General features: G+C 34.6%; 2 protein-coding genes across 2 annotated transcripts; both read left to right on the top strand.

Annotated features, from left to right (window-relative positions):
- The first annotated feature begins 404 nt into the window (after positions 1-404).
- LOC123669434 (glycylpeptide N-tetradecanoyltransferase 2) lies at positions 405-2,094 on the top strand. Its single transcript, XM_045603042.1, has one exon. It carries the CDS (start codon positions 549-551, stop codon positions 1,959-1,961), a length of 1,413 nt encoding a protein of 470 aa, XP_045458998.1. The 5' UTR covers positions 405-548; the 3' UTR covers positions 1,962-2,094.
- A 16,248-nt stretch (positions 2,095-18,342) lies between these two features.
- On the top strand, positions 18,343-21,798 carry LOC123656556 (60S ribosomal protein L13). The gene is made up of 5 exons (XM_045592229.1): positions 18,343-18,453; positions 18,597-18,861; positions 19,252-19,401; positions 20,224-20,376; positions 21,655-21,798. Exons 2-5 carry the CDS (start codon positions 18,619-18,621, stop codon positions 21,769-21,771), a joined length of 663 nt encoding a protein of 220 aa, XP_045448185.1. The 5' UTR covers positions 18,343-18,453; positions 18,597-18,618; the 3' UTR covers positions 21,772-21,798.
- Positions 21,799-26,639: the final 4,841 nt, after the last annotated feature.

The following is a 26,639-nucleotide window of genomic DNA, read 5'->3' as shown; positions in this document are numbered from 1 at the left end:
TGGCGATACTAATAAGGATATTGGGAAACTGTTATTGAATTGTTGCATTGTCATCAGTCCTTATTGATACGTGTGCAAAGTTTCAAATTAATCAAGCTTCTGGAATTTGGTGAAAATTATGCTCAAAGATTTCATTAAATACATACAACCCAAGCTAATAAAAGCGTGGTAAAAAAGGTCGTCGCTTCAAATTATCGTACAAATATTGAACAACTGTTTTAAAATTTCAGTCGCCCAAAAAAAGTGTAATACTAAACCCATTTAAAACTTTCGATACGATACTTGGCAAAAAGTACTTATTGAGTAAAAGTATCGAATGTAAAGTATCGAGTACAAAAGTATCGGTATCTAATGGAAATGTACTCGATACAACAAACTATCGATACTTTTTCGTGTCTGTGTCCCTCTATATACTCTGTTATATATATACTCTGTTATATATATACTCTTTGCAGACAATAGACAGATCGACAGGTCTTCGTTCGTTTTCGAAGTCTGAAAGCTATCCGGTATAGGATAATTCTTTTCGTCTTCAGATATAAACTAAAATGGAAGAAAATAAGACAGCGCAAGTCGGTGAATATCAAAAAATGGACGAAGAAAAAAATTCAAAAAGAAAAAACAAGAATAAAAAAAAGCGAAGTGGTGGAGACGGCGATATTCGAGGTTCAGTATCTAATGATGGGTTATCTGTTCCTAACTCGGGCGACGTCCATCAAAACATTTCGTTTAAAGACTTGAAAACGGCAATGGAAGTGTTGAATTTGCAACAAAAACCGGCTAAGACTACTGAAGAGGCTTTGCATAAATCTTATCAGTTTTGGTCTACCCAACCAGTACCTAAATGGAATGAAAAAATTGTTACAAACGAACCGATTGAACCACCTAAATCTATTGATGAAATTCGTTCTGAACCATATACTTTACCTGATGGATTCCAATGGGATACATTAAATTTAAATGAACCTTTAGTTCTAAAAGAATTGTATACATTGCTGAATGAAAATTATGTTGAAGATGATGACTGTATGTTTCGTTTTGACTATCAAACAGATTTTTTAAAATGGGCCTTGCAGCCCCCAGGATGGAGGATGGATTGGCATTGTGGGGTACGTGTAGTAAAATCAGGAAGATTGGTTGGTTTTATATCTGCTATCCCAGCAACACTTAGAATTTATGATCATGTCCAAACAGTTGTAGAAATTAACTTCTTATGTGTTCACAAGAAACTTCGGGCAAAACGTGTAGCTCCTGTACTAATACGAGAAATTACAAGAAGAGTCAATTTGACAGGAATATTCCAAGGTGTTTATACTGCTGGAATTGTTTTGCCAAAACCAATTGCTACATGCCGTTATTGGCATAGATCATTGAATCCCAAAAAGTTAATTGACATCAAATTTAGTCACCTTTCAAGGAATATGACAATGCAAAGAACTCTCAAGCTTTTTAAGTTACCTGATTTACCAAAGACTACAGGTTTTCGAAAAATGGAACCGAAAGATTCAGAAAAGGTAGTTAAGCTTCTTAATGACTATTTGCAAAAATTTGACTTAGTGCCAATTTTCTCAGAAGAAGAGTTCAAACATTGGTTTGTTCCACAAGTTGGAATAATTGATAGCTTTGTTGTAGAAGCGTCAGATGGTTCTGTCACAGATTTTGTTAGTTATTACACTCTTCCGTCCACCGTTGTATATCATCCAGTTCATAAAACTCTCAAAGCAGCTTATTCATTCTATAATGTGTCAACAAAAACCCCCTGGGTTGATTTAATGCTTGATGCATTGATTACTGCTAAAAATTCTGGATTTGATGTGTTTAATGCTCTTGATTTAATGGAGAATAAAGAATTTTTGGAACCCCTCAAATTTGGAATTGGTGATGGTAATTTGCAATACTATTTATACAATTGGAGGTGTCCTAGCATTGCCCCAAACAAAATTGGATTAGTTTTGCAATGATTAAGTAATGTTTGATGCTGCATTCGTAACACTTTTTTTTTTTTGGTATTTTTCACAACATGTAGTATTTTATCATTTGGAAATATAGCTATGGCATAAAAAGGATAAATGAATATATATTATGCTATTTGAAGTATTTGTTTATATTTTTTATTTTATGAAACTATTTCCTACTCTAATGTAAGTGTAAAAAATTATTATAGAAATATATTAAAGAACTTGTTTAACATAAATTAAGATCAGTATATATTAGAAAGAAATGGAAGTTAACTTCAATCTTATTTATTCTTATAGTCTATCATGCTGCAAAATCAATATGTTCATCACACATTGTGCGGTTGGTTGAGAACTGTATCTATCAATGCATACACAATGACTAGAAACACAACTAGTACAGTCACTCACAACTAGTCAAGTAGGAACGAGTTTCGACTTCTTCTTTCTTATCTAATGCGTTCTGTGGTAGCTCTCACTTTATCTTTGAAACGTACTATTTTTACATAATTGCCAGTAGCCCTTATTTGCTGTCATTTTCTCACGGGCATCATCATATAAAAAAATTAACCTTTAATTTGATACAATTAGCTGAATATAAGTTATAAACATAAAAATACAAAAAATTATTTCTTGTTTAAACATGGCTGTAAAGTTGATGCAGCTGAGTGGGCTTCAGCACCCACTTCTTTTCAAATTTTTTATATGGATTGTTGTGGTGTGAATTATATTTCCTTTAATCAAGAAGTGAATGAAATTTTTATTCAAAAATTAATTAAAAGTATCGCACTGAAGACGCTGCTGCCCATCTTCGACCTGTGTATTTCAAAGCCAGCAGTCGGATTGTTATCCCGCCATCAGTCAGATTGTTATCCCGCCATCAGTCGGATTGTTATCCCGCCATCAGTCGGATTGTTATCCCGCCATCAGTCGGATTGTTATCCCTCCATTAGTTAGATTGTTATCCCGCCATCAGTCGGCTTTTCAAGTTCCAAGGTTCAAAGCCAGCCTTGCGGTCACCAACCTACCTGCCCAGCGTGGTGACTATGGGCAAAACACAAGTTCGCGCCATTTGTGGCGTGAGCTTGTGGAAGGCTATGTCCAGTAGTGGACTGTGATAAGCTGAACTGATGATGACTGATGATGATGAATTAAAAGTGTTTGCAGACAATTACTGACTGGTACCCTGTTATCAATTTATTTGCCTTTTCATAAAGGTTTGCAGAAACTAGAGTTTGATTATCGATGTGTAGAACATAATGGTTTGGCTGCGAGATCTTAGGCTATTTATCATTTGATATAGTGACTCAATTTTTAATTTACACTAGATGTAAAATTGTATCGTCATTGTATAACAAATTATTAAATTTTTCAGGAAATTTAAAGCATAAATTATGTTCATGCTTAAAACGGTATTCTTTAAACTAATAAATTAATTTTGTGTAAAAAGCAGACAATGGTTGTTTATTGAAAATAAGCTGTATTTCATAGTATATTAAATTTGTTGGAATGATGGGGAAAAGAAAAATAAATATTACAGTTTAAATATTTTGTACATTTTTTAAACATGCAGCCAACTAATAATAATAATACATAAGTCTTAGTTAAACATGTCTAATAAAAAAAAAAAAAAACATTTTAATGTCAAAAGTTCTGATGTAACATACATAAAAAAAAAATACAGTCGAATTGAGAACCTCTCCTTTTTTGGAAGTCGGTTAAAAAAATACAGTCGAAATGAGAACCTCCTCCTTTTTTGGAAGTCGGTTAAAAAGCTGGTAGACAGCGATGTGTAGCGTCACCGTGGCTGTTTAGTCTGTTCATGAAAAATTGTTTGACATTTAAAAGAGAATGAAAGTGGGTTGAGAATGAATGAGTTACTCGTCAAATGTCTTCTCTATGCTGATGATCAAGTATTACTTGCGTCTTCGGCCGAGGAGTTGCAGGAGATGTTAACTGCTATGAGTGGAGCTTTTGTAGGAAAAGGAATGAAGATGAATGTAAAGAAGACGAAATTGATAGTGTTTGAAAGAGATGAGGCAGTGACAGACTGCAATATCGTGATTAGAGATGAACAAATTGAACAGGTGAATGAGTTTGTGTATCTGGGTTCAAAGTTTACAAGAGATGGAAAGTGTGAGAGTGATATTGAAAGAAGAGTGAATGGGGCTTTGCACTCCTTTATGAGCAGTCGGAGGTAGTCGTGGGTCGTAACGTCTTTTATGTGTAATCGGTTATACGTAGTTTCGTGGATACGCGTAACTAGTTTCGAAACTGCTTATTTTTCGTAACTAGTTATTTCTGTATACAGCATCAGTTATGGTTATAAAGTAGTTATATGTTATAAATTGTAACACATACGAATGCCGTTACGTACGTTAATATTGATGGATAGTATAATCAAATTAACTTCCCTTCATACTTTATTCAGGCTTACGACTGGCTGCAAAACATGTTATTTAAATTAATTTTTTGATTTTTGTATAGACATAATAATCGATGCAGGCGTATTTAGAAGTTCATTTGATTTAATGTACAGCTTTTAATTATTTTTCGAGATATCTACATACATTATAATTAAAAATACAACAAAAACCCACACTTTTTAGTATATACTTCAACGCGAGACAATAACATTAATCTTAATACTAAATAGTAAATTCGAAAATATTTAAAAAGAAACACGACCGAAATCAAAATTTCTTTAACAACTGTACATATAAAAATAAACTTAAGCTCATAATCGTTAAGTTCAAAATCGCATGAGCATATTCGATAACAAAGATACACCTATAGTACTTATAGCCATCTCTTTTTATCCTACGCATAAGCGTATCTGCGTATTGTGTTACGTTATTAGGCAAAACGCTTATGCGCCGGTCGTTGTGTCAAGTTTTTGATAAAACTGCGTACGTAAAATAATCGTTACATTCGTATCGGCGAAACTACGTACATGGTTATTCGCTTCGTAACTAGTTACTGAAACCGATTACGTTAAATAACGCCCACCGCTAGTCGGAGGGTGTCTAACAAGGCTCGTTTGGCATGCACACATGAGGGCGGTGTTGGTTCCGATACTCATGTACGGAAGTGAATGTTGGGTATGGCAGAAAAAACATGAAAGCAGAATAAATGAAGTTGAGATGAGAGCGTTAAGAAGTATGAAACGTTGTGTAAAACGTTGTGGTCTGAACGAAGATGTAGTGACAAAAATTGAGAAAGGTGTGCTCAGATGGTTTGGCCATGTCGAGAGAATGAGTGCAGAACGATTGACGAAAAAAGTGCGAATGGAAGGGTTGGAAGGGGTAGACCTAGGCGGACGTTCCGCTCAGGCCCTTGGAGCCTGGGCCTCAGAATTAGGTCCTTTTTTTTGTTATACTCTATACCTCCGACATGGGGATCGGAGTCCTTGCTTAAGCTACTCATTCATACCAGTGCTCGCATTTATTCTTCTCGCACTTTCATTCTGCATACTAATTTTCTTTCTTTCATTCTTCCACAATCACACACTGGGTGGGTTCCCATCTACGCTAGTCCTAATTTCTAATTTTGTTTCTTATTCAATTTTTTTTAACACCGGAAAATGATTGGGGTTTGAGCATAATATTTTTATTTACACTTTGTATCTTCTTTCTATCTTTTATATACATCTTTTATAACTTACATTTATAATAATTCTTGTTTCTACTTTATAACGTAAACTTCATACAGCTAACTTACAACTTCAACTTACAACTTCAACTTACAACTTCAACCTATGGAGGCACTTGTTCTAGCTAACATTTCACTTATGATTATACTTAGTATCTTACAATTTATAACTATCTTCATGCAAAATTCCAACTATTTTTACATTAAAGATATCTTGCCTTATTACTGTTCCTACTTATATACATTAATTGCTTATGTTACTCTAAATATATCACTATAATAAGTTAACATAAATTTTAGTGTCTTTCTATTATTTACATCTGAGACTATTCTACTGCAATACTGCAGGAACAGTGTTCTGATTTTTCCGTTTTTAATAATTCAGTGCTACGCCAGTTTGGCATTTTAAACGCAACCTCTCATAGGCGAAAGTTGGACACTCCAGGAGGACGTGGAGGACAGATTTTAATTTAATGCAATTTTATTATAAACTATGTATATTAAAATAAAGCTCGCAATATAATAATAATAATACTCTTTATTGTACACCATTAAAATAAAATAAAAACACAAATGAAAGATGTACAAAGGCGGTCTCATCGCTGAAAGAGCAATCTCTTCCAGACAACCTTTGGGTAAAGGGCACAAAATAGAAACTGCAGTTAGGAAGTAAGCAAATAATTGGTGTGTGAATTAGAATATTTGAATAAAGTACAAATAGATAATATATAATAATAAACATACATAACACTTACATATATTGTATTACATGTATCATACAGTCACGTGTCGCTTGCGCTTACGAGCGAACGGTTGCGAAGATGAGTCATAAGGCGAAAGATAGTGGTGAACAAATAACTACAACAGTTAAATGCAATTCGTGTAATATAGTTATTAATGAATGAATCTGCGAAACAGCGTTTTTGGAGAACGAAATAACAATCGCAAAGAATTTACTTTTTGATTCTATCGTGAACAGCAAGAAGAAGGTAAGAAAACGGAAAGGAAAAGTGGTGAGGGACATAGAGGACATTATTTGTTGTCTTAAAGAAAGCAATCCAGAGATAGTTCCCATCTTTGTGGCACGGGAATTGCACAAACTAACCCCAGTTTTGTTCGATCACCTGGACTCGACTCCGATCCCCAAGGACCTTGTTAAGTTGAGACAGGACATAAACCGGATTACAGACATTTATGCAACAAAAGAAGAAGTGTTAGAATTAAAACAAAAATGTATGAGTATAAATAATCCGGTCGATTACAACTGTAACACCAACAACATTATAAATACTTTTTTTTTAAACATTATAAATACTAACCATGGTGCATGTCTAATTAATAGTTTTGAATTGAATAGAGGGCCAACAGAAATATTTCCTATAATAAAAGCAAATGATGTCGTTTACATGAAAGAGGGTAGGGACACAAATTGTACACCGCGACGAAACAAAGAAACAGCTGACGCCGTGCAAAACGTTGAACCTTCGATGAATCAGCTTCGATCGCCACGCGCTCCGCACCCCGCGCCTAGCCCGCCCATTGAGCTATCGCTGCCGGCTGCGACGCGTAATGTAAACAACGATGCATTAGAACTTGCGGACGGATCAAATACGGAAACAAAAATTCTAACATCTGTGAAATCGTTTGCTAACGTAGCCAAGGAAAATGGGAAATCGAAACATGAACAGAAAACGGGTGAGTGGCAGCAAGTACAAAGGAAAAAATATAGAAATCGCTTTACGGGGAATAAAGGAAAAGCCGTTGTTCAGCCAGAAAATAACTTTAGAGCTGCGGATATTAGTGTTCCTATATACATTTACAATGTATCAAAACAGACGACGGAAGAAGATATTTTAAATTACATTAAAAATAAAGCAAGTCTAGATGTTAAGTTAACTAAGTGGAATATGCGGTATGATAAAGCGTATTGTGCTTTTAAAAATTTTCAGTAAAAATTTTTCAATTAAATTGTATCAGGGGGTAAGTGAGAAATACGTAAATAAAACATCGGTTCGGTTCAGTATCGGTTTTAATTATAAGAGCGTAGTGAGATCCACGGAATGTATTAGAAAGCTCTGCCTTCGTTGCACTGCAAGAGACCGGGTTGCTGCCACATGACTTGTCCTACCTGGGTACCATCGACGACGGGTTTGCTTTTACCGGGACCTCTGCTGTAGATACGGCTGTTGGAGTATTGAGAGGCAGGCCGTATGGTGGAGTGGCTCTGCTATGGAGAAAGTCAACGTTCCCGTGTGTCACCGCGTTAACTAGTGCTAGTGTTTGAGTGGCAGCTATTAAAATAGTGCACGGAAATCGATCGAGTAGTAGTAGTAGAGATTTAGTTTAGTTGGTGTACATGCCTACCGCGAAACCGGAAAACTTAATCGAATATACGGAGTGTCTTAGTGAAATAAACGCGTTAATATAAAGCAACGACGTGGAGTCAGTGTATGTACTTGAGGATTTTAATGCACACCCGTGTGAGTTATTTTTAAACGATCTATTGAACTTCTGTGTCGAACAAAAGTGGTCATGTGTGGACATGGAAATACTTCCTCTAGACAGTTATACATTCGTGAGTGATGCGCACGGCTGTCGGCGCTGGCTCGATCACTGCGTGACGACCGACACGGCCAGACGCTCGATTTGTAATGTTGCGATATTGTATGATGTTTACTGGTCTGATCACTAGTCTTTAATTTTTGAGTGTAATTTTCAACTTATAACACCTAAGTTGACATCCCCTAACTCCAAGGTTAATAAAGCTATTTGGGAGGAAAGAAGCTCAGAACAGACCAGTAAATACTCGAAATTGTATCAGTGTGAACTTAGTAAAATAGTGTTTCCTGCGCATTTTTGCGAATGCACCGATGGTTTCTGTGGTGACATTAAACCATGGGTCCTACTTTTCGAAAACATAGATTTGTACCGGGATGGATAACGCTCACAGGACAGCACGTTTATTCTATCAAAATTGGCTTCTTATGGGTAAGTCAAGGGGGGATCGGTTTATGATGAAATGAGGGAAAGCAGACGGATTTTTAATTCGAAATTAAAGTTGTGTCAGGAAAACGAAAATCAAATAAAGTTAGATATAATAGCGCAACATCACGCGAGTGAAAATTTTAGTAAATTTTGGAAGAGAACAAATAAATTGAATCCAAAGTCAAATAGCCGTTCGGCGAGCGCTGCTGGCTTTCACAAACCCCGTGATATAGCAAACTTTTTAGACAGCATTTCAAGGTTGATCTATCGAGCAGCTCCGGTACTCGCATGTTCAATACTGTGCAACCGAAGTCAATAAGCGTTAGATTTTCCGGTAACGATGTAAAGAGGGTCGTAAGTCAGATGCTAAGGAGTAAGTCACGATGGGCTCACTATTGAGCATCTGAAGTATGCGGAGCCGGACTTGTCGAGAGTTCTCGCTATGTTTTTTAACTTGTGTATAAGTCACAGTTACGCATATTAAGCTTCAGAACTCTCTATTTGGTTTTAGACCGGGTCTTTCTACAGAGAGTGCTATCCTATGCCTCAAGCAGACTGTACAGTACTATACAGCTAGAAAAACCCCAGTTTATGCCTGTTTTCTGAATTTATGTAAGGTTTTTGATAAATACGATATGATGTGCTCTGGACAAAATTAAGGGAGGAGACTGATGTACCCTAGAAGTTGCATCTGTCCTGGAATACTGGTACTACAACCAACGGAATGTTGTGAAGTGGGCGGGCACGCACTCAGAAATGTACGGGTTGGAGTGTGGGGTGAGACAAGGGGGCCTGACCTCGCATCGTTTATTTAACCTGTATATGAACGCGTTGCTTGGTGAGCTTAGAAATAGCAACGTTAGCTGTCATCTGCGTAAATAACATCAGTTACGCTGATGATATAGTACTGTTAAGCCCATCTATAGGTGCACTGCGCAAATTAATGCGGATTTGTGAAAGGTATGCTGAAGCCCAGGGACTCAGATACAACTCGAAAAAGAGTGAACTCCTAGTGTTTAAGGCCGGCAAGAAAGTCTATGCGAATGCGTCACCTTTATATCTTGGAGGTGTTGCTTTAAATAGAGTAGAACGTTTTAAGTTTTAGTGGAAAAATAAAAGAATTGGAAAATAAAAATACATATTTAACAAATAAAAATAAAAATCTGGATTTAAAAATCGATGCAATGGAACAACACATTGGAAACCTAGAGCAAAAGTAGCTTAATAACATTATCGAAATCGCTGGTGTACCCGAAAGGATAGAAGACAACACGGAAATTATGATAAGTAATTTAGCTACAAAACTTGCTATGAAGAAAGAAGATATAATTTTAATTAAAAGTGTGAAAGGAAAAAATGGGAAGGAAGGCATACTCCACGTGTCTGTAAAACAGGAAGAACTAGTGGACCAGTGGATACGAGCAGCAAGAAAGAGAACCATTTATGCAGGGGATATTGTTTCATCTTCAGACCCGTCTGTTGCTAGATCCAAGAGTATGATACGCCGTGCCCTATCTCACGCCAATAAAACTCTTTTGTGGCAAACTAAGTTAAAGCTCAAAGATACCCATAAATATAATTGAAACCATTTTCAAGGCGGTAAAATTTTAGTTCGTAGGAGTGATAATGATAAGCCTGTCGTCATCCGAAACTGTACGGATATAGACAATATGGTGATGGAGAAACAAGTGAGTCGATAATAGAAATCTTACGCGCTAGGCAGTACATCGGAAATAATTGAAATTCATGATGCAGCAAACCTAAATGATTTTAGTACCTATCTTCCTAAAAATACTTCTTTATTTAATGTTGTCCATGTTAATATTAGATCTATAATCAAAAATTTTAGTTCATTAGTGCAGATATTAAATCAATCTTTATTATCTATAGATATTGTTATTGTAACTGAGGTAGGCATTTCAATGAGTAGTGATCTTTTGCTATTATTTAATATTAACGGTTACGAAATGTGTAGTGTGCTTCGGGAGCGACGACGTGGTGGTGGTATAATTATGTACATCAAAAATTGTCATAGTTTCCAGATACTAAACGATTTCAAACTAAAACACTGTGAATAACTAATAATAAACATCCAAACTACCCGCCACTACTCGAAACACATCTGTGCATTGTATCGACCACCTAATGAAAACAAACACCTTTTTATAAATGAGCTTAAAATACTATTATGTCACAATTCAATCAAAAACTCTGATTTATTTTTCTTTGGCGATATAAATATTGATCTGAAATTAAAAAAGAACATACGAGATCATTACTTAAGCTGTATATCCGAGTGTGGTCTGATAAGCGCGATATCGGATTACACGAGAATAGAAATTCGAAATGAAAATATTACGCGGAGTGACCATATATTTATTAAGTCGCGCTCGTCAGACTTATACTCGGCCGCGCTTGGAACTGTAGTGGCAGATCACCGCATGTGCATACTATCGTGCGCCTCCGCACAGTTTGATAGCAGTGTACAGAATGATACGAAAATCAATGAAATAATAATACAAAATTAATATCTCTTCTTGAAAACGTTGAATGGAACATAGTTTAAAAAATGCAAAATCCATTGGAAATATATAATTTTATAGAAGATAATTTTAAAAAATGTTACGAAATTTCCAAATATACTATAAAAACTAGTCTTAATAGTAAGAGAAATAAGTATCCGTGGATAAACAATAAAATTAACTTTTTTTTGTGAAAAAAGAGACTTTCTTTATAAGGAGTGGAAAAAAGATACAAGCAATAAAATATTAAGGTTAAAGTACAATAAGGTAAGAAATAAAACAAATAAAATTATTGAATTATCGCGAAACAAATACTATAATCAGGAAATAAACAATAATATATGTAACCCAAGAAAGCTTTGGAATATCTTAAATTCCCTAACAGGTAGAATAAATAAATCGTTGGATGCGGCAATACTAAAAGCTTTTAAAAAAAATAATTTGACCATTAAACAACTGGCAAATAATTTTGGCAATAGTTTTAAAGAAAATGTTAAAAAAAAATATTACCTAAAGAAAAGTAAGATTTTTTTTTTAAATGAGTCGACGTATATGTTTCCTCAAAATAGTTCAATACGATTTAAAGCGGCAGATGCAATAAGCATTAACAAAATAATTCAGAAATTAAACACAAGCAAAGCACCCGGGGCGAACCAGATTCGATGCATAGATATAAAACGGTTAAGTAAAAAAATAACAGCTGTAATTGCAAAGCTAATTAACACCAGTGATAAATCTGGTATTTATCCAATACAACTAAAGGAAGGAATAGTAAGACCTATCTACAAAAATGGATCTCATAACGACTATGACAATTATAGACCGATTACCATATTGCCAATGGTCGATAAAATATTTGAAAAATACATACGCAATCAGATACAAAATTACTACGCGTCGAATGACGTCTTATCCGGGGCTCAGTTTCGATTACAAAAAAATAAATCAACTACTTTATTATTATCAAAATTTACCGACGAAATTAATAATTATCTGGACAGTAAACAACACGTAATTCTTTTATTTATTGACTACAGTAAAGCGTTTGATACACTCGACCATAAATTATTAATAAAAAAATTAGACAATACCGGCGTCCGTGGACCACTTCGTAGATAGTCTGAAGATTATCTCAAGCACAGAAAATACCGAGTGAGAATTAAAAATGAACACAGTGATAAAATATCTTTCACTACGGGTACAACTCAGGGATCTGTTCTGGGTCCTCTGCACTATCTGGCTTTTGTAAATGATATGGGAAATGTCGTTAAGTATAGTTCGATGTATCAATTCGCTGTCGACACATGTCTAGTAATAGCCAATAAAAACCTAGCAAAGGCAGAGAAAATGTTACAACTTGACTTTACCAACCTTTGCATGTGGTCGCATGACGCAGGATTAGTATTGAACTCGCTTAAAACCAAAGTTGTACATATCCGCTCGACGCATTCTAACAAAAATGAAAGACCAAAAAAAAAATACTGGCACACAGCCACGACTGCCTTCACAAACCAGACGTTAGGATAAACTGTAATTGTACTTCTTTAGAACAGGTCAATCAATATAAATATCTAGGCTTAATTGTGGACGAAAGATTCCATTGGTGTAAACACGTTGAATATGTATGTGACAGGCTACGGGCTGTGTTAGCAAAATTTGCCATTCTAAAATACAAAATTCCGTATCCCATTCTTATGAATCTCTATAATGCACTTGTTGGGTCTTTTATTTCATATGGAATAACGAGTTATGGTAAAACATTAAAAACTTACTTAGATAAAATACAAAATCTACAAGTAAAAATATTGAAAATTATAATACCCAAAAAAGTAAAAAATCAATTATACAATGAAAACAACCTAAATGGAATATTTAAATATTGTAAAATATTACCTGTGCATACGAAATTTCAGATGCTATTATTAATGGAAAAATTTCACAAAAAGGAATTACAAATTAAAATTAACCATAAAATCACAACAAGAACAATTACACAAAACAAACTCGCTACACCTAAAGTTCGTAACTATTACGGTAAACGCACAAATAGATATTTGATACCCACTTTAATTAACCAAATACCCAGAACTGTACTTCTCGATATTACAAGAGATAATTACAAATATAAATTTAAAAAATATTTCTGTGAACAACTGCAAAAAAATGAGAAATATTAAAATATTCAAATTTAATAAATAGATATGTAATATGTATAATATGTATTTTATTGCTATCTCTTTTTGAATAATTAGTAAATAGAAGTAAAATATATATGAATATAGTAACTAATTTACCATAACAATCTGTATACTGCTAGCTATTTCTGAGCAAATAAAAACAAATTAACTATCTATATCCCGTATGTTTTTTGTAATCGTTTTTGTGACCATACCGTCGATGATAGTATTGTTTAATTAATAAAAGAGAAACTATTTTTAATAAGTAGGGTAGACGCAAAACTTTGTTTAGCAAAAATTATCTAAGCGTAGTATAAATATGTTTTTGTAACCACTGTAGTTTGTAAATGTTATAGCAATATATTATAAGTCTTATGTACCTAAAATGTGTGAGACTGTTACTTGCGGAAAAGCTTAAGGGCTTTTGCAAATAAATATAATTTGATGTATGCTTTTCTTAATGTTACAAATAAAAAAAAAGTATCTAGGTCAATGGGTTTCGGACAACCTCAGCGATGACGAGGATTTGGAGCGAGAGCGCAGGGCGCTGGCTGTGCGCTGCAACATTCTGGCTCAAAGGTTTACAAGGTGTACTGATAGTGTAAAGGTAATTCTGTTTAAGGCACATTGCCAAGCCTTCTACACCTGCAGCCTTTGGGTCAGGTATACGCAGCGTGCGTACAACGCCCTGAGAGTCCAGTACAACAATGTATTAAGAGTGCTGCTCGAGTTGCCGCGTTACTGCAGTGCCTCCGAAATGTTTGCTACGAGGTGCGTTGATAGGTTTAATGCCATTATTCGTAAGAGGTGTGCATCTATGCTCCAGAAGCTACGAACCAGCTCGAACGGCATTCTAAGTACATTGGCGGACCGCTGGGACTCGGCAATGACGAGGGTCGTGTCTAGATAGCTATTACTTTTGCTTTTTATTGATTTTATTTGTTATTTGATATTTTTATTTGCTTCTATATATATTTATATTGATTTACTAACATAAGATATAAGTTGTTTTTGTAATACTAACATTAAGATATGGACTATGTCTGAAACAAAATAAATAAATAAATATATAAAATACATAATAAATATAATTATATTATGTCTGTCTCCTCCTTTGCCTTTGCCATTTTTATCGATAACTGTCTACAAACAAACCGGTAACAACACTATCGCACGGCGACAGCGACTTCTCGGAAATAAACTCGGATCAGTCGCTCGACCGATCCGCATATTGTATGAGGGCGAGCGGCCTGTGCTGGTAAACAAATACGAAACAACACGACCGATAAAATTTGTAATTTTTGAGGTTAAAAAGGTTTAAAAGAAGTATATTGTAATAATGTGATTAAAAAATACTTACATATGAAAGGTAACGCCATCTTTTAGTAAATTTGACGTGGCAGATCTCTTTTTGCAGCAAAAAACAGACCAATTTGGCATTTTTTGGGAAACGTTGATTCAGCGATTGAATTTCAATCGCGCAACTAGATTTAGTCTAGTGATTAGTGCTGTTGCAACTAGTTTTATTGTACGCATGTGGCCATTTGGACTTATACCTTGACAGAGGGGAACGCCTGTACATGGCTACTCCCCTCCGTGTTGCTCTTTGCTCGAAAATAACGTTATGTAATTTATTATTACTCAGTTAACAACGTATAAATGTATGTCTGGCCAGACAATTTAACGTTAACGAATTTTCAATATTGTTCCAAACCCTGATAATCACAGATTAATTTTTTTTCATATCTTCCTCTTTAGTTATAGTCTATTTCACGTAGGATGGGTACGGTGACACATGTCAAATTAACTCTATAGTGAGGTGACCATGGCATAATTAATTGATGTAATTCGATTATCGAGTACAAATGCGGTTAACCTTTAATCGATTATATAAAATTTTTTTTTAACTGCTTATTAAAAATTAATCATCGCTATAGTGAATAAATAATATTTTAAGGGTGGTGTTAAACGCGAGAAATGAGCTATCGGCAAACCCATTAACACAGGTCACGTGGCAAATTATTAGTCGTTCGTCTTTACCCTCCGGTACTTTAGTCGAAGAATGAGCAGTGTCGTCTGTCCATACTTTGCCAACAGTATGATTGGCGTTCAACCATGTCTAGTCAAGGAATACTACGTTGTTCCAATCCGTAATGTTTTTCGCCTTTTCTAAGAATGTCACAAAGTTTTCACGCACTTTTCCGTTTGTTAACTTTTATTTTATTTTATGGAAATCCAATTTTATTTAAAAGTCGCCATAACGATGTCACACTTCCATTAAATAATTTAGCACCTTTCAAAGACATTAATTATTGTAAAACTGTGGACAACTCATTTCTCCGCTAACAATCATATTCAACCTCAACGACCAAACATTTATTTCCTTTGCCTCTTTTTGGGAGTCGATAACTTATTATCTTCCATATTGGTGTCACCATACTTTTCTTTAATTATTTTTGACACTAAGCTGTGTGGCTACGGCAATAAAGAATATAGCCACCAGCGTCTCTTCCCGTGGGTGTCGTATGAGGCGACTAAGGGATAACACAGTTCCACTACCACCTTGAAACTTATAAAGCCGACCGATAGCGGGATAACCATTCAACTGCTGGCTTTGAAATACACAGGCCGAAGACGGGCAACAGCGTCTTCAGTGCGACAAAGCCGGCCCTTCGGACACCAACCCGCCCAGCGTGGTGACTATAGGCAACACACATGAGTTCACGCCATTTTTTGGCACGAGCTTGTGGAGGCCTATGTCCAACAGTGGACTGCGATAGGCTGAAGTAATTTTTGATACTGTATTACGCCTAATTTCAAGTACCTGTGCAACTCGATCCACTATGTGGTTGACAGATAATAATGGACAGCTATTTTCTCACTCCCGTTCAAAGTATTCCCGAAAGCGAACAACCAATTGACTGTTTGAAACGGTCTTCTTTTGTTCTTTTCGGCATTACAGAACAGAACACACACACAAAATGAATAACTAAAAAAAATAATAACAGAACTTAACAACAATAAAACAGCAACAAATACAACTATAGCAACTGGCAAAACCAAAACACGGGAAGCATACAAGAGACAGAAAGTACTGATTGAGATATCTCGAGTCAGTGAGATGACGCGATTCACAAGATGGCCGTTACGATTATTTATTTTAGCCGATTACTACGTGTCAATCCCTATCATTAAACGTTTCGTTTCATGCCTGTAATTTTAAGTTATAATTTTTTCTGTACCTTTTTTATTTTGTTTAAAATGTAAAAACGCATATATAAATACAATTTCAATCTAATCAAGCATTATTATTTGCTTTGGAAACTAATTGGTGGTTTTTAAAAATGTATATTTATCCGATTTGTTGAAAATAGTGAGCGTGTATTGGAACATATCAAATGTCACCGTACCCATCCTATGTGAAATAGATTATATATACTATATAGTTTGTTATTTGTTTTAAAACAAAAAAAATATACCAAGTAATGTCTTATCATTCAAATTTACTTCCAATTTTATTTGAATTTATATCTTTACATATTCTTATTTTCTATATTTTCTAATCGGTTTTACGAACTTGAAGCATACAATTTAAAAAAAAAGTTGTGTGGTGTCATGGGACACCAGGTAGGAACGAAGTTCCTTCGGATAGTATAGAAGCAACACAATTTGAAAAAAAAATCTTGAATTTTATATATATTTTCTAGTTCTTGAATTTTTTTTTAGTTTTTATTGATTGGTTTTTATTAAGTACATAAAAGTATTTAGGAAATTAAGTATTTTAGAAAATAACAAATACGTAAAATAAAATAAATTAAACAAAATAATAATAATAACGGAACTCCAGACATATGCCGAGCTTGCCATAAGCCTGGAGAATCCATTAGACATGTTGTTTCCGGTTGTAGTCATCTTGCTAACGGTGAGTACTTGCACAGACATAACTTTGGTAGTGTGAGGAACGTGGTAATTGAATTCCTCATCAACCAATGAAAAGGGAGGATCCTCCGGCCAGGATGGTGTGTCTGGCGGGCTAACGCCCCGACGGTTGTCGTCGGGATCTTGTATATATACTTAATGACTTTGAAAACTCTGATAGCGCGATGTAGCATACGTCAGTTTTTCTCTAATTACGTAGTTTCATAGTCGTTCGTATTTCGCGTGATAGATGTCGCCACATAACCAAGTAGCCAGGATTATACACCAAGAACTTGCTATTCGATACGGCCACGTTGAAAATGAGTTGCCTTATTACAGGTATAACCCAACGCCATTTCTTGAAAATGGTGAATTGGAAAATCAGCGCGCCGAGCAATTATTGTTGACATTACAGTTCCACATGACGATAATCTCGTAAAGGCCTAAAAAGAAAAATTAAGTAAATATTTAGACCTTGCCCACGAGATTACCAGCATGTGGAATGTAAACTCAACAATAATTGTTCCTATTGTTGTATCGGTTAAATGGTCTATTAGCGAAGAGTTTCGACCAACACCTTAAGAAACTCTCACTTGACCGTTGGATCAAGGGTCGGATTCAAAAGGCAGTGTTGATTGAAACGGCCCGCATTGTGAGGAGGTTCCTCAGCCTGGAACCTTAACTACCGATGGCCTGGGCCTCAACCTGCCACCGGAGGACTACTATTTTTATATTTTAAATATTTTTATTAGTCTTTTTTACAAATATATTTAAAAATGTAATCATAAGAAAATATATGGAATAAAAGAAATAATAATAATAATAATTTATATAAGTAGTTATTATAATATATGTATCTATTGATGAATATCTCTGATATTGGGCGGGCGGAGTGACATTCAGTGAAATAATAATAATAATAATTCAAACTATTAACTGAAATAAAAAATATGTGCCTTTATTTATTTTTGTTGACAGTATAAAATTACTTAAATAATTTAAAAAAAAGGTTACTAGTAATATTTTAGTTTAAGAAACATCATATTATACAGTCGTGTGACTGATATTGCGTCACTTCCGTTATATGTTTTTCTTACGGTTTTAGTATCACATTTTTTTCAGTTCGCTCGCTCAGGAACCACTAAGGAACTTCGTTCCAAAAAGAATTGACATTAACATTTGACGTTTTACTTTATCTGTATATCAATTGTATTTTTCTTTTTGACTAGGACGATTAACCCAGTGGTTGGTGTTTTTCTTAAATCCAATATTTGTCAAAGTATCATTGTTTATTTCTTAATTGTTATATAATTTTTATATTTTATTAGAGTGTTGTTTTATGTTTAAATATATATTTAATTGTTTATTGTATTGTCATACATTTTTAGGTGAAGTGGGGTTATCGCAATCATGGGGAAAGGTAATAATATGATTCCTAATGGCCATTTCCATAAGGATTGGCAAAGATTCGTAAAAACGTGGTTTAATCAACCTGCCAGAAAGCACCGCCGAAAGCAAAACAGAATTAAGAAGGCGAAAGCAATTGCGCCACGTCCAGCAGCCGGGCCCCTGAGACCCGTCGTTCGCTGTCCAACTGTCCGTTACCACACTAAAGTCCGCGCAGGCCGTGGATTTACTCTACGAGAAATTCGTGTAAGTATATTTTACTACGGTATTAATTTCAACCAGTAGTTATTAAGATTATCGCGTTTAAATGAAAAAAACGTTTTTAGCCACATATCAGTATAGTTGTATAGATTTGCTCCCAAATATTGTTTATATAATAGAAAACGTTTGGTTATTTTGTGTTTGGGTTGTAGGTACTCGCGTTCGGTAAATACGGTTTTCTAGTGTTAATCCCAGCCATATATATGTATATATATATAATGTTCCACAATTTAATCTATCTTATATTAGCCTGGACAAAAAGAAAAACTACACAAAAATTTTAAAATATTTATGTTTTAGTATTGTGTAAATAACTAAATGCACTTGGTATATAAATATATAATATATGTTTATAAAATTAGTAAATTTGTTTAGGCTGCTGGTTTGAACCCTGCTTTTGCCAGGACCATAGGGATTGCCATAGACCCACGCAGACGCAACAAATCTGTGGAATCATTACAAACCAATGTCCAGAGACTGAAAGAATACCGTGCTCGACTGATCCTATTCCCTAAGGGCAAGAAGGTATGTATGATGTTAAACTATGATGAGACAATGTTGATGGCTTAATTATTATTATAATGCACCATTTACCTTTTCTTTGCATATTTTCCTCTTATCTAAAGGTTATCTGGAAGAGATAGCTTAAAAGACCCTTTGCACATCTGTATGTCAATGACTGTTTGCTATAAGACCTTTTAAAGTGGTGTGCAATAAACTATATTCTTTTCTATTGTGGTCTAAAGGTATCAGTTACATTAACGGTGGTCATTAATATATCTTTATATTTACCAACACATTAGTGCAGCATTCAGAGTACTGGCTTATTACTGTTGCACTGGCGGTTGTGGGTTTGATGGTATTGCTCATGGCATAGTAACGAGGAAAGATCGGATTAGAAATGAGTATATAAGGGGAAGTTCGAAAGTAGTACCCTTGACAGAGAAAATGAGGAGCAATAGGTTAGCGTGGTATGGGCATGTAATGAGGAGGGATGAACGCTATGTTGGTAAAAGAATGTTAGGGATGAATGTCCAAGGACAAAGAGCGATCGGCAGACCGAAAAAGCGATGGATGGATTGTGTAAGTGACGATATGAGAAAGAAAGGAGTAAGCGCTGAAGTGAGGAATAATAGAGAGGAATGGAAGAGGAAAACATGTTGTGCCGACCCTACATAAGTGGGATAAGAGCAGGTAGATGATGACATGGCATACATTTGTGTTGACCATAGAGATGTTTTACTTCGTCTGGGCTTTTGTTCTTGTGTATTTCTGGATCTTCAACAGAGGAGTAGTAAATCCCTAGGTGGGATCATTGAGTGTAAAGAGTTATTTATTATTCATTAGGTCCTGAAGGGTGAAGCCAATGAGGAGGAGCGTAAAGTAGCCACACAACTGTCTGGTCCATTAATGCCAATACAACAGTCTGCACCGAAATCTGTTGCTCGTGTTATAACAGAGGAGGAGAAGGACTTCAAGGCTTACCAATACCTCAGAGGGGTGAGAAATATTACTTTACTATCATAAATTTTTTATTAAAATAATTGTTTGCTGGCAAACAAAAAAAAAACTGACTTCAATTACATCAAATAGTAATACAACGTAGGTAGAAAATAGGTAAATACGCATTATCAAAGATTACTCCAAAATTTGTAATCAGATCTCAATGAAATTTAAGTTTGACCACATGATAAACATCGGCTTACGATTAAATTAAAAATCATCAAAATCAGTACATCCTGTAAAAAGTTATGCGGATTTTCAAGGATTTCCCCCTCAATTTCTCTGGGATCCCATCGTCAGATCCTGGTTTCCTTATCCACACCTGGGATATCTACTTCCCAAAAAAAAAAAAAAGAATTATCAAAATCGGATCATAAACGACGAAGTTATCCCTGAACATACATTAAAAATATATATATACAGTCAAATTGAGTAACCTCCTCCTTTTTTGAAGGCATTTAAATAAATTTTGTATTTCTAACTTCCTTCATTAATGCCGAGTTGCACGAAACATAATTATAATTTAAGTAGTGATTAAGGGGCCCGATAGCGTTGCACTGAATTCACTTTTTAAATAAAACTACCGGGTTTGAACTGTGGTTTAGACGAGATTTATTGAATTAAACTAAGAGTTAACGGCTAGGGCCTCCTTGTCACCCTTGACCTCTCGCTTGGCCTGCTCTCCACACTACAAATTTTCGTTTCTTCATATCTTATTATATAAACCAAATGATAGCGCGATTTAATCTGCTACTAACGCCATCTTGTAGTAAATAATAAAATTATGTAAATTAACAATACATATATCAAAATTATAGCTCAATTTACTTTACAAGTAACGCCCTCTTTTAATGAATAGAAAAAATTATACAAAATTATACAAAACTAACTTTATAAAAATGATCTTAAACAAGTAGAGATTAAACTTATTTAATCACAAGAATTTCATACAATTCTTGCGATTAAATTAGTTAATCACTACTTAAATTTTAATTTGTTTTCGTGCAACTCGGCGTAAGTGTCTAAAATGAATAATAAAAAACTTTCAAATTAATTACTACAGATAAAATTGAAACTTATTACTGTAATAATTTATTATTAAATTTGTTTATTAAGGAAGTACTAATATTATTGTATGCACTGATCTTGTGATGTAGTTGTAACCTGACTATATTATATATAGTAGTAATCATATATTTTCTTTACTTTTTATATTAAAGAAATAAAGGATATAGGAAAATATATATATTATATATATTTTTTAATTTTTTTCAGGCTCGCTCAATTGCCAAACTTGTGGGAATAAGAGCTAAGAGACTGAAGGATGCTGCTGAAAATCCTGATGATGTCACTAAAGCACCAGCTGCAAAGGAAGCTAAAACTAAGAAGTGAAATATTTAATAAACAGTTGTAAAAGTATTTGTTCTTTTATTATTTTATCTTACTCTGCAATGTATAAGGTGTTAAACCCCCTAACTGTGTTCCTTAAAATGTTGGGTACTGTAGTTGTTATAAATCGTGTTCCATGTAAATTAAAAAAAAAAACCTCGTCTTTATATACAAGCTACTCTGGCACCTACTTCTGCATAACCCTCAAATCTATATATATATATATATATATATATATATATAATATATATAAATATACACATTAGCTGTGCCCGCGGCTTCGCCCGCGTTGTAATCAGTGTTTCGCAGTTTTCCCGGCAAACTTCCAGTGAAACTCATCAAAATCGGCTTAGCCGTTCCTAAAACCTTCTTGAAGCCCTTTCTATTGGAGAAACCGCATGAAAATCCGTTCAGTAGATTTTGAGGGAATCGATCACATACACTTTTGGGGACTTTTGTTTTATAATACACTAACTACTGCCCGCGACGATGACCCCGTGGTTATGAAGATATGCGTTTCTATTAAAATGTTTAAAGCAAATTATTTTTCTATTTCAGTCACTTGAAATGCTTATCACACTGAGTAACTTTTTTAAAGGCACAATTTAGTATAATTTAATAGTGATTTTTATAAAACCTCTACACACCATATTTTTAGTTTTATTTTCAGGCTGCAGTGTAAATAACCTATCACGCGAACTTATAGCTGCTGTATATGTTTCACACAAACTATCAACCCCAATTAAACCCCCTTAACGGTGAAATATTGCAAAATCCGTTCTTAGCGGACGTTTTCTAACTATAATCTACCTCCCTGCCAAATTTCATCTTTGTTCAGTGTGACCATCCAGCGATATTTGAGTTCTCGTGATGAGTGAGTAAGTTCCTTTCTCTTTTATATACATAGATTACGATGCATTATTTGGGCACCTCCTCTCCATCTATAGAGCATACAATTTAAATTTCAAGTCTCTTACTTCAAAAACATAGGACTTTCATACAAACTTCCAACCCCCGTTTTATCCCCTTAGGAATCGAATTTCGTAAAATCCGTTCTTAGTGGATATCTACGCCCTATAAGACAGCCGGACCTACCAGCCAAATTTCAAGTTTGTAGGTGTTATAGTTTCAGAGATTTTGTGACGAGTGACCTTTCGCTTATATATATATATATATATATATATATATATATATATATATATATATATACATCCAGATACATTTTTGGCGTCAAGCACGAACTGCGTTATTACGACGTCCCTCAGTTATGCTTACATTTTATATGTTTTTTCTGCGAATGTTGCTTATTTTTTTCATTTTAAATTCCGTGGGTTATATCAATTTCTTTAAAGTTCTTTTTTGAGAATATTCTGCTTACAGTTGTGCCCAACCATTTATGAACCCCTTTCATGATACTTATGTTATTGCTTCCTCCATATATCCATATAACCTCACTTAATGCACCGATTATTTAGCGTCCTATATAAGTAATGATGAAATGAATGAGAAGTAAGCTGAAATGCGACGTTGCCAGTTTTCTAGTAGGTGTGATCATCTATCGTTAACTTAAGAAATAATTCTATAACGCTCGTTGAAATTTTAACATGTAACGGTCATAGGAACACCTCCAATTTTTCATCTTATAGTAGCTCTCTTAATAAGCTGTAACATATATTTTATTTAGGCTTTTAACATTTTAATTATTGACGACGTAGCACATCATCAGAATAATAATATAATAAATAATTATTTATCGTTGTGTCCATTTGTTATAAGTATTCTTTGACTCAAAGAATAATAATAAATAATGTTCCCTTATCCTGCCACGGATACTTTCTGTACATTGAAGATATTTAAAAAAAGTGATACGGTCTATGAATACAGGTTACTGAATCGAACATTTTTTTTATATGTTTGTATGTGTCGTTGTGTCTTCATCACGCCAAAACAGCTAAACGGATTTCAAGTAATTTTAGAACATGGGTAACTGGGTATCCAAGAATACGAGGATATTATTTTTTCTTCTTCGCTGACGAATCTTATAGGTTAATTAAGTTTTATAGCCACAAATAGTTGTGTCACCTGCTTTTACAAACAACATATTATTATCATTTTCAATATAAAAATGTCTCATGGCTAAAATATTTTTTATACAGACTAAATAGTCTAACTACTTAACTCTATTTCACTAGAATGATTTACCTAAGTCGTCGTCTGGCAAATTTAAACGTCGTCAAACAATATTTACTTATAAAATATAAAGTATATATTTTAAGTAGGTTTCTAATTTTTTTTAAGTGGATAACAATTGTTTATTAAACATTATACATATTTACAATTCACAACTTAAGAACTAAATATTTACAGATAGTTTTGGTATAAATCATGTCCGCGTGGAATCGTGTCAAGAATGCTGACAGCATTTTCTCGTTGAATCGATATGCCGATTCTCTGGGCAAAAAAATGCACCAGCCCTCTTGTCACCAGTGGAGGCAATAAGGCGAGGAGTTATCTCATTTAAAAAAAAAAATTTAGCACTGCTACTTCAAGGTCCAAGTGTTTCGACTGCAAATGGCACAAAGATGTAATTTGAAATTTTTTTTTTTTTTTTTTTTTTTTTTTTTTTTTTTTTTTTTTTTTTTTTATCTACACAATACACACACGGTCGTCTGTTCCTAAAGTAAGCAACTTAATGCTTGTGTTATAGGTAACAGCCGACTGGTATATAGCTACATATTTTTTTTTTTTCGATAAACATACTTATAAATAATACATATATAAATATACAAATAAATATTTATATTACACCCAGACTCGGGGTGGGAATCGAACCCACAACCCTCGGAGCAGAAAGCAGGGTCACTACAAACTGCGCCAACGGGCTAGTCAAAAATTAATGACGAATACTTGTGCCGTTTAGTCGTTTCAGCTTTTTCCGCTGTGGCTCCCGCTTTTAAGGCTGTTTCCCTGACATGAGAAGGAGCAAGTGTGTCAACGCAGGTTGCGTCCCACAAAAGCGCCCGTCCCCTTTCCCAGGGAACCAACGTCAATCCATCAGGTCTCTTGCCATCATTGCGACTAATTCCAGTAGGCTCGATAAGAGCAGGAACGTTGATGGTGGCAAGAGCTTTTTTATGGTATCGTTTAGGGAACCGTGGCGGGAAAACCTACCTGAACTCTTGTTACAGGAAAGCCCGTGTAGTCCGAAAGAATCGACCTCTTTTCCGCACGGAGATCTGTGTTCAAAGCACAGTGGAGCTCCCAACCGGAGACCGAGAGCAATTCTAAAACTTTCATTGTCTAAAAGTGTCCCAAAGTTTTTTGACGGCATTGCGTGTAGCCTGGATTGGGTCAAAAGCCAGAACAGCTGCAAAAAAAACTTCGTATCCTTAATAACAGTATGCGTCAAACTAACGTCCGTATATGTGTTACGTATTGCGTAGCCCTTACCTTATATACGGACGTCGTAAACCTGTATACCTACTATTCGAACCACTACATATTCGACGTCCATGACCAAACCGTCACTAAACAAAAAACACAAATTTTCAGTAGGGGCGCTCAGTAACCAAATAAAAAATCATTGAAAAAATGTATTAAATGTAACAGAACCTTTGTTTTTTCAAATTCAAAGACTGTTACCCAGCCTGGCTTCCATGTGCATGCAAAAAAAGTATAGATAATGTATATTAACTTATAGAAATATTTTTATTTTTATGACAAAATAGTGTCACTTTTCCGTTTAATATGTAAATTCAATTCGTAAATTCGTTAAAGCCTCACTTTTTCCTTTTAAGTGTACTTTTATTTTATTTTACTACTTAAGCAGTATATTGCAACCGAGCGTCAAATAAGCAGCGACACGTGCGTAGCAACTTCGGCAAACTGTTTTTAAATAATTTGTTTTGACTTAATTGAATATTTCAAAACCTTCAAATACAGTCAGTTTGGCAACGTCGCAATAGGACGTCAAATAATCGGTTGTATCGGAAGAGTTTTAGCAGAGTATACGCTCTGTCGATATACGCGCTAGACTAGCGCTGCACCGTTGGTGCGGAATTTCGCGGAAGTTTTAGTTATACAAATGCAAATGTCTCAACGATTTTTTGGCTTCCGGCGATTTTTGTTGTACAGGTAGCTAGAGCCAAAAGGACTAATGGGACATCGATTAAAAAAGTGGCGTCCGATATGCGGACGTCTAAAGGAGGTGGACGCCAGTTTAGATGCATTTCGGCCCATGTGGGACGCCTAATTATTAGCAGGATGTATATATATATATATATATATATAAGATATAGAGCCCCGATGCAAAATAAGTGTTCGTCTATAATAGTGTGAAATTTTCTCTGTGAGATTTTTTCTAACTTCATTATTTTTGTATATCTATATAAAATAGCTGTTCTACTATCGCATGTCGCGTTACTTATGGGATTTTTTAATTATTAACCAATAAACTATTTTTAACTGACTTCAAAAAAAGGAGGAGGTTACTCAATTCGACCGTATATATATATATATATATATATATATATATATATATATATATATGTGTATATGTATGTATATTTTTTTATGTATGTTCGGAGATAACTTCTTCGTTTATGAACCAATTTTGATAATTCTTTTTTTGTTGGAAAGGAGATATTCATAGTTTGGTACCATGATAAGGAAACCAGCATCTGATGATGGGATCCCAGAGAAATCGAGGGAAACTTTCAAAAATCGTAAGGGTGACTAGTAAATTTAAGTACTATAAAGCACTACTATTTAATAAAGGTCTGGAGTCGATCTGATGATGGAGAAGAAAGATAGTCGAGGGAACTCTTCAACGATTTATAGCAATTACGTGCTTTTTGAACTTTCGTTTCTAT

The sequence above is a fragment of the Melitaea cinxia genome, chromosome 1 (genome assembly GCF_905220565.1).
Source record: "Melitaea cinxia chromosome 1, ilMelCinx1.1, whole genome shotgun sequence".
Taxonomy (NCBI): domain Eukaryota; kingdom Metazoa; phylum Arthropoda; class Insecta; order Lepidoptera; family Nymphalidae; genus Melitaea; species Melitaea cinxia.
Note: the sequence above shows the minus strand (reverse complement) of the source record. Positions and strands in the feature narration are given on the sequence as shown.

Coding starts and splice junctions, on each gene's coding strand:
- LOC123669434 (XM_045603042.1), top strand. CDS start 549: ATGGAAGAAAATAAGACAGCGCAAGTCGGTGAATATCAAAAAATGGAC.
- LOC123656556 (XM_045592229.1), top strand. CDS start 18,619: ATGGGGAAAGGTAATAATATGATTCCTAATGGCCATTTCCATAAGGAT. Junction 18,862..19,251: donor TTACTCTACGAGAAATTCGT/GTAAGTATATTT, acceptor AAATTTGTTTAG/GCTGCTGGTTTGAACCCTGC. Junction 19,402..20,223: donor TATTCCCTAAGGGCAAGAAG/GTATGTATGATG, acceptor ATTATTCATTAG/GTCCTGAAGGGTGAAGCCAA.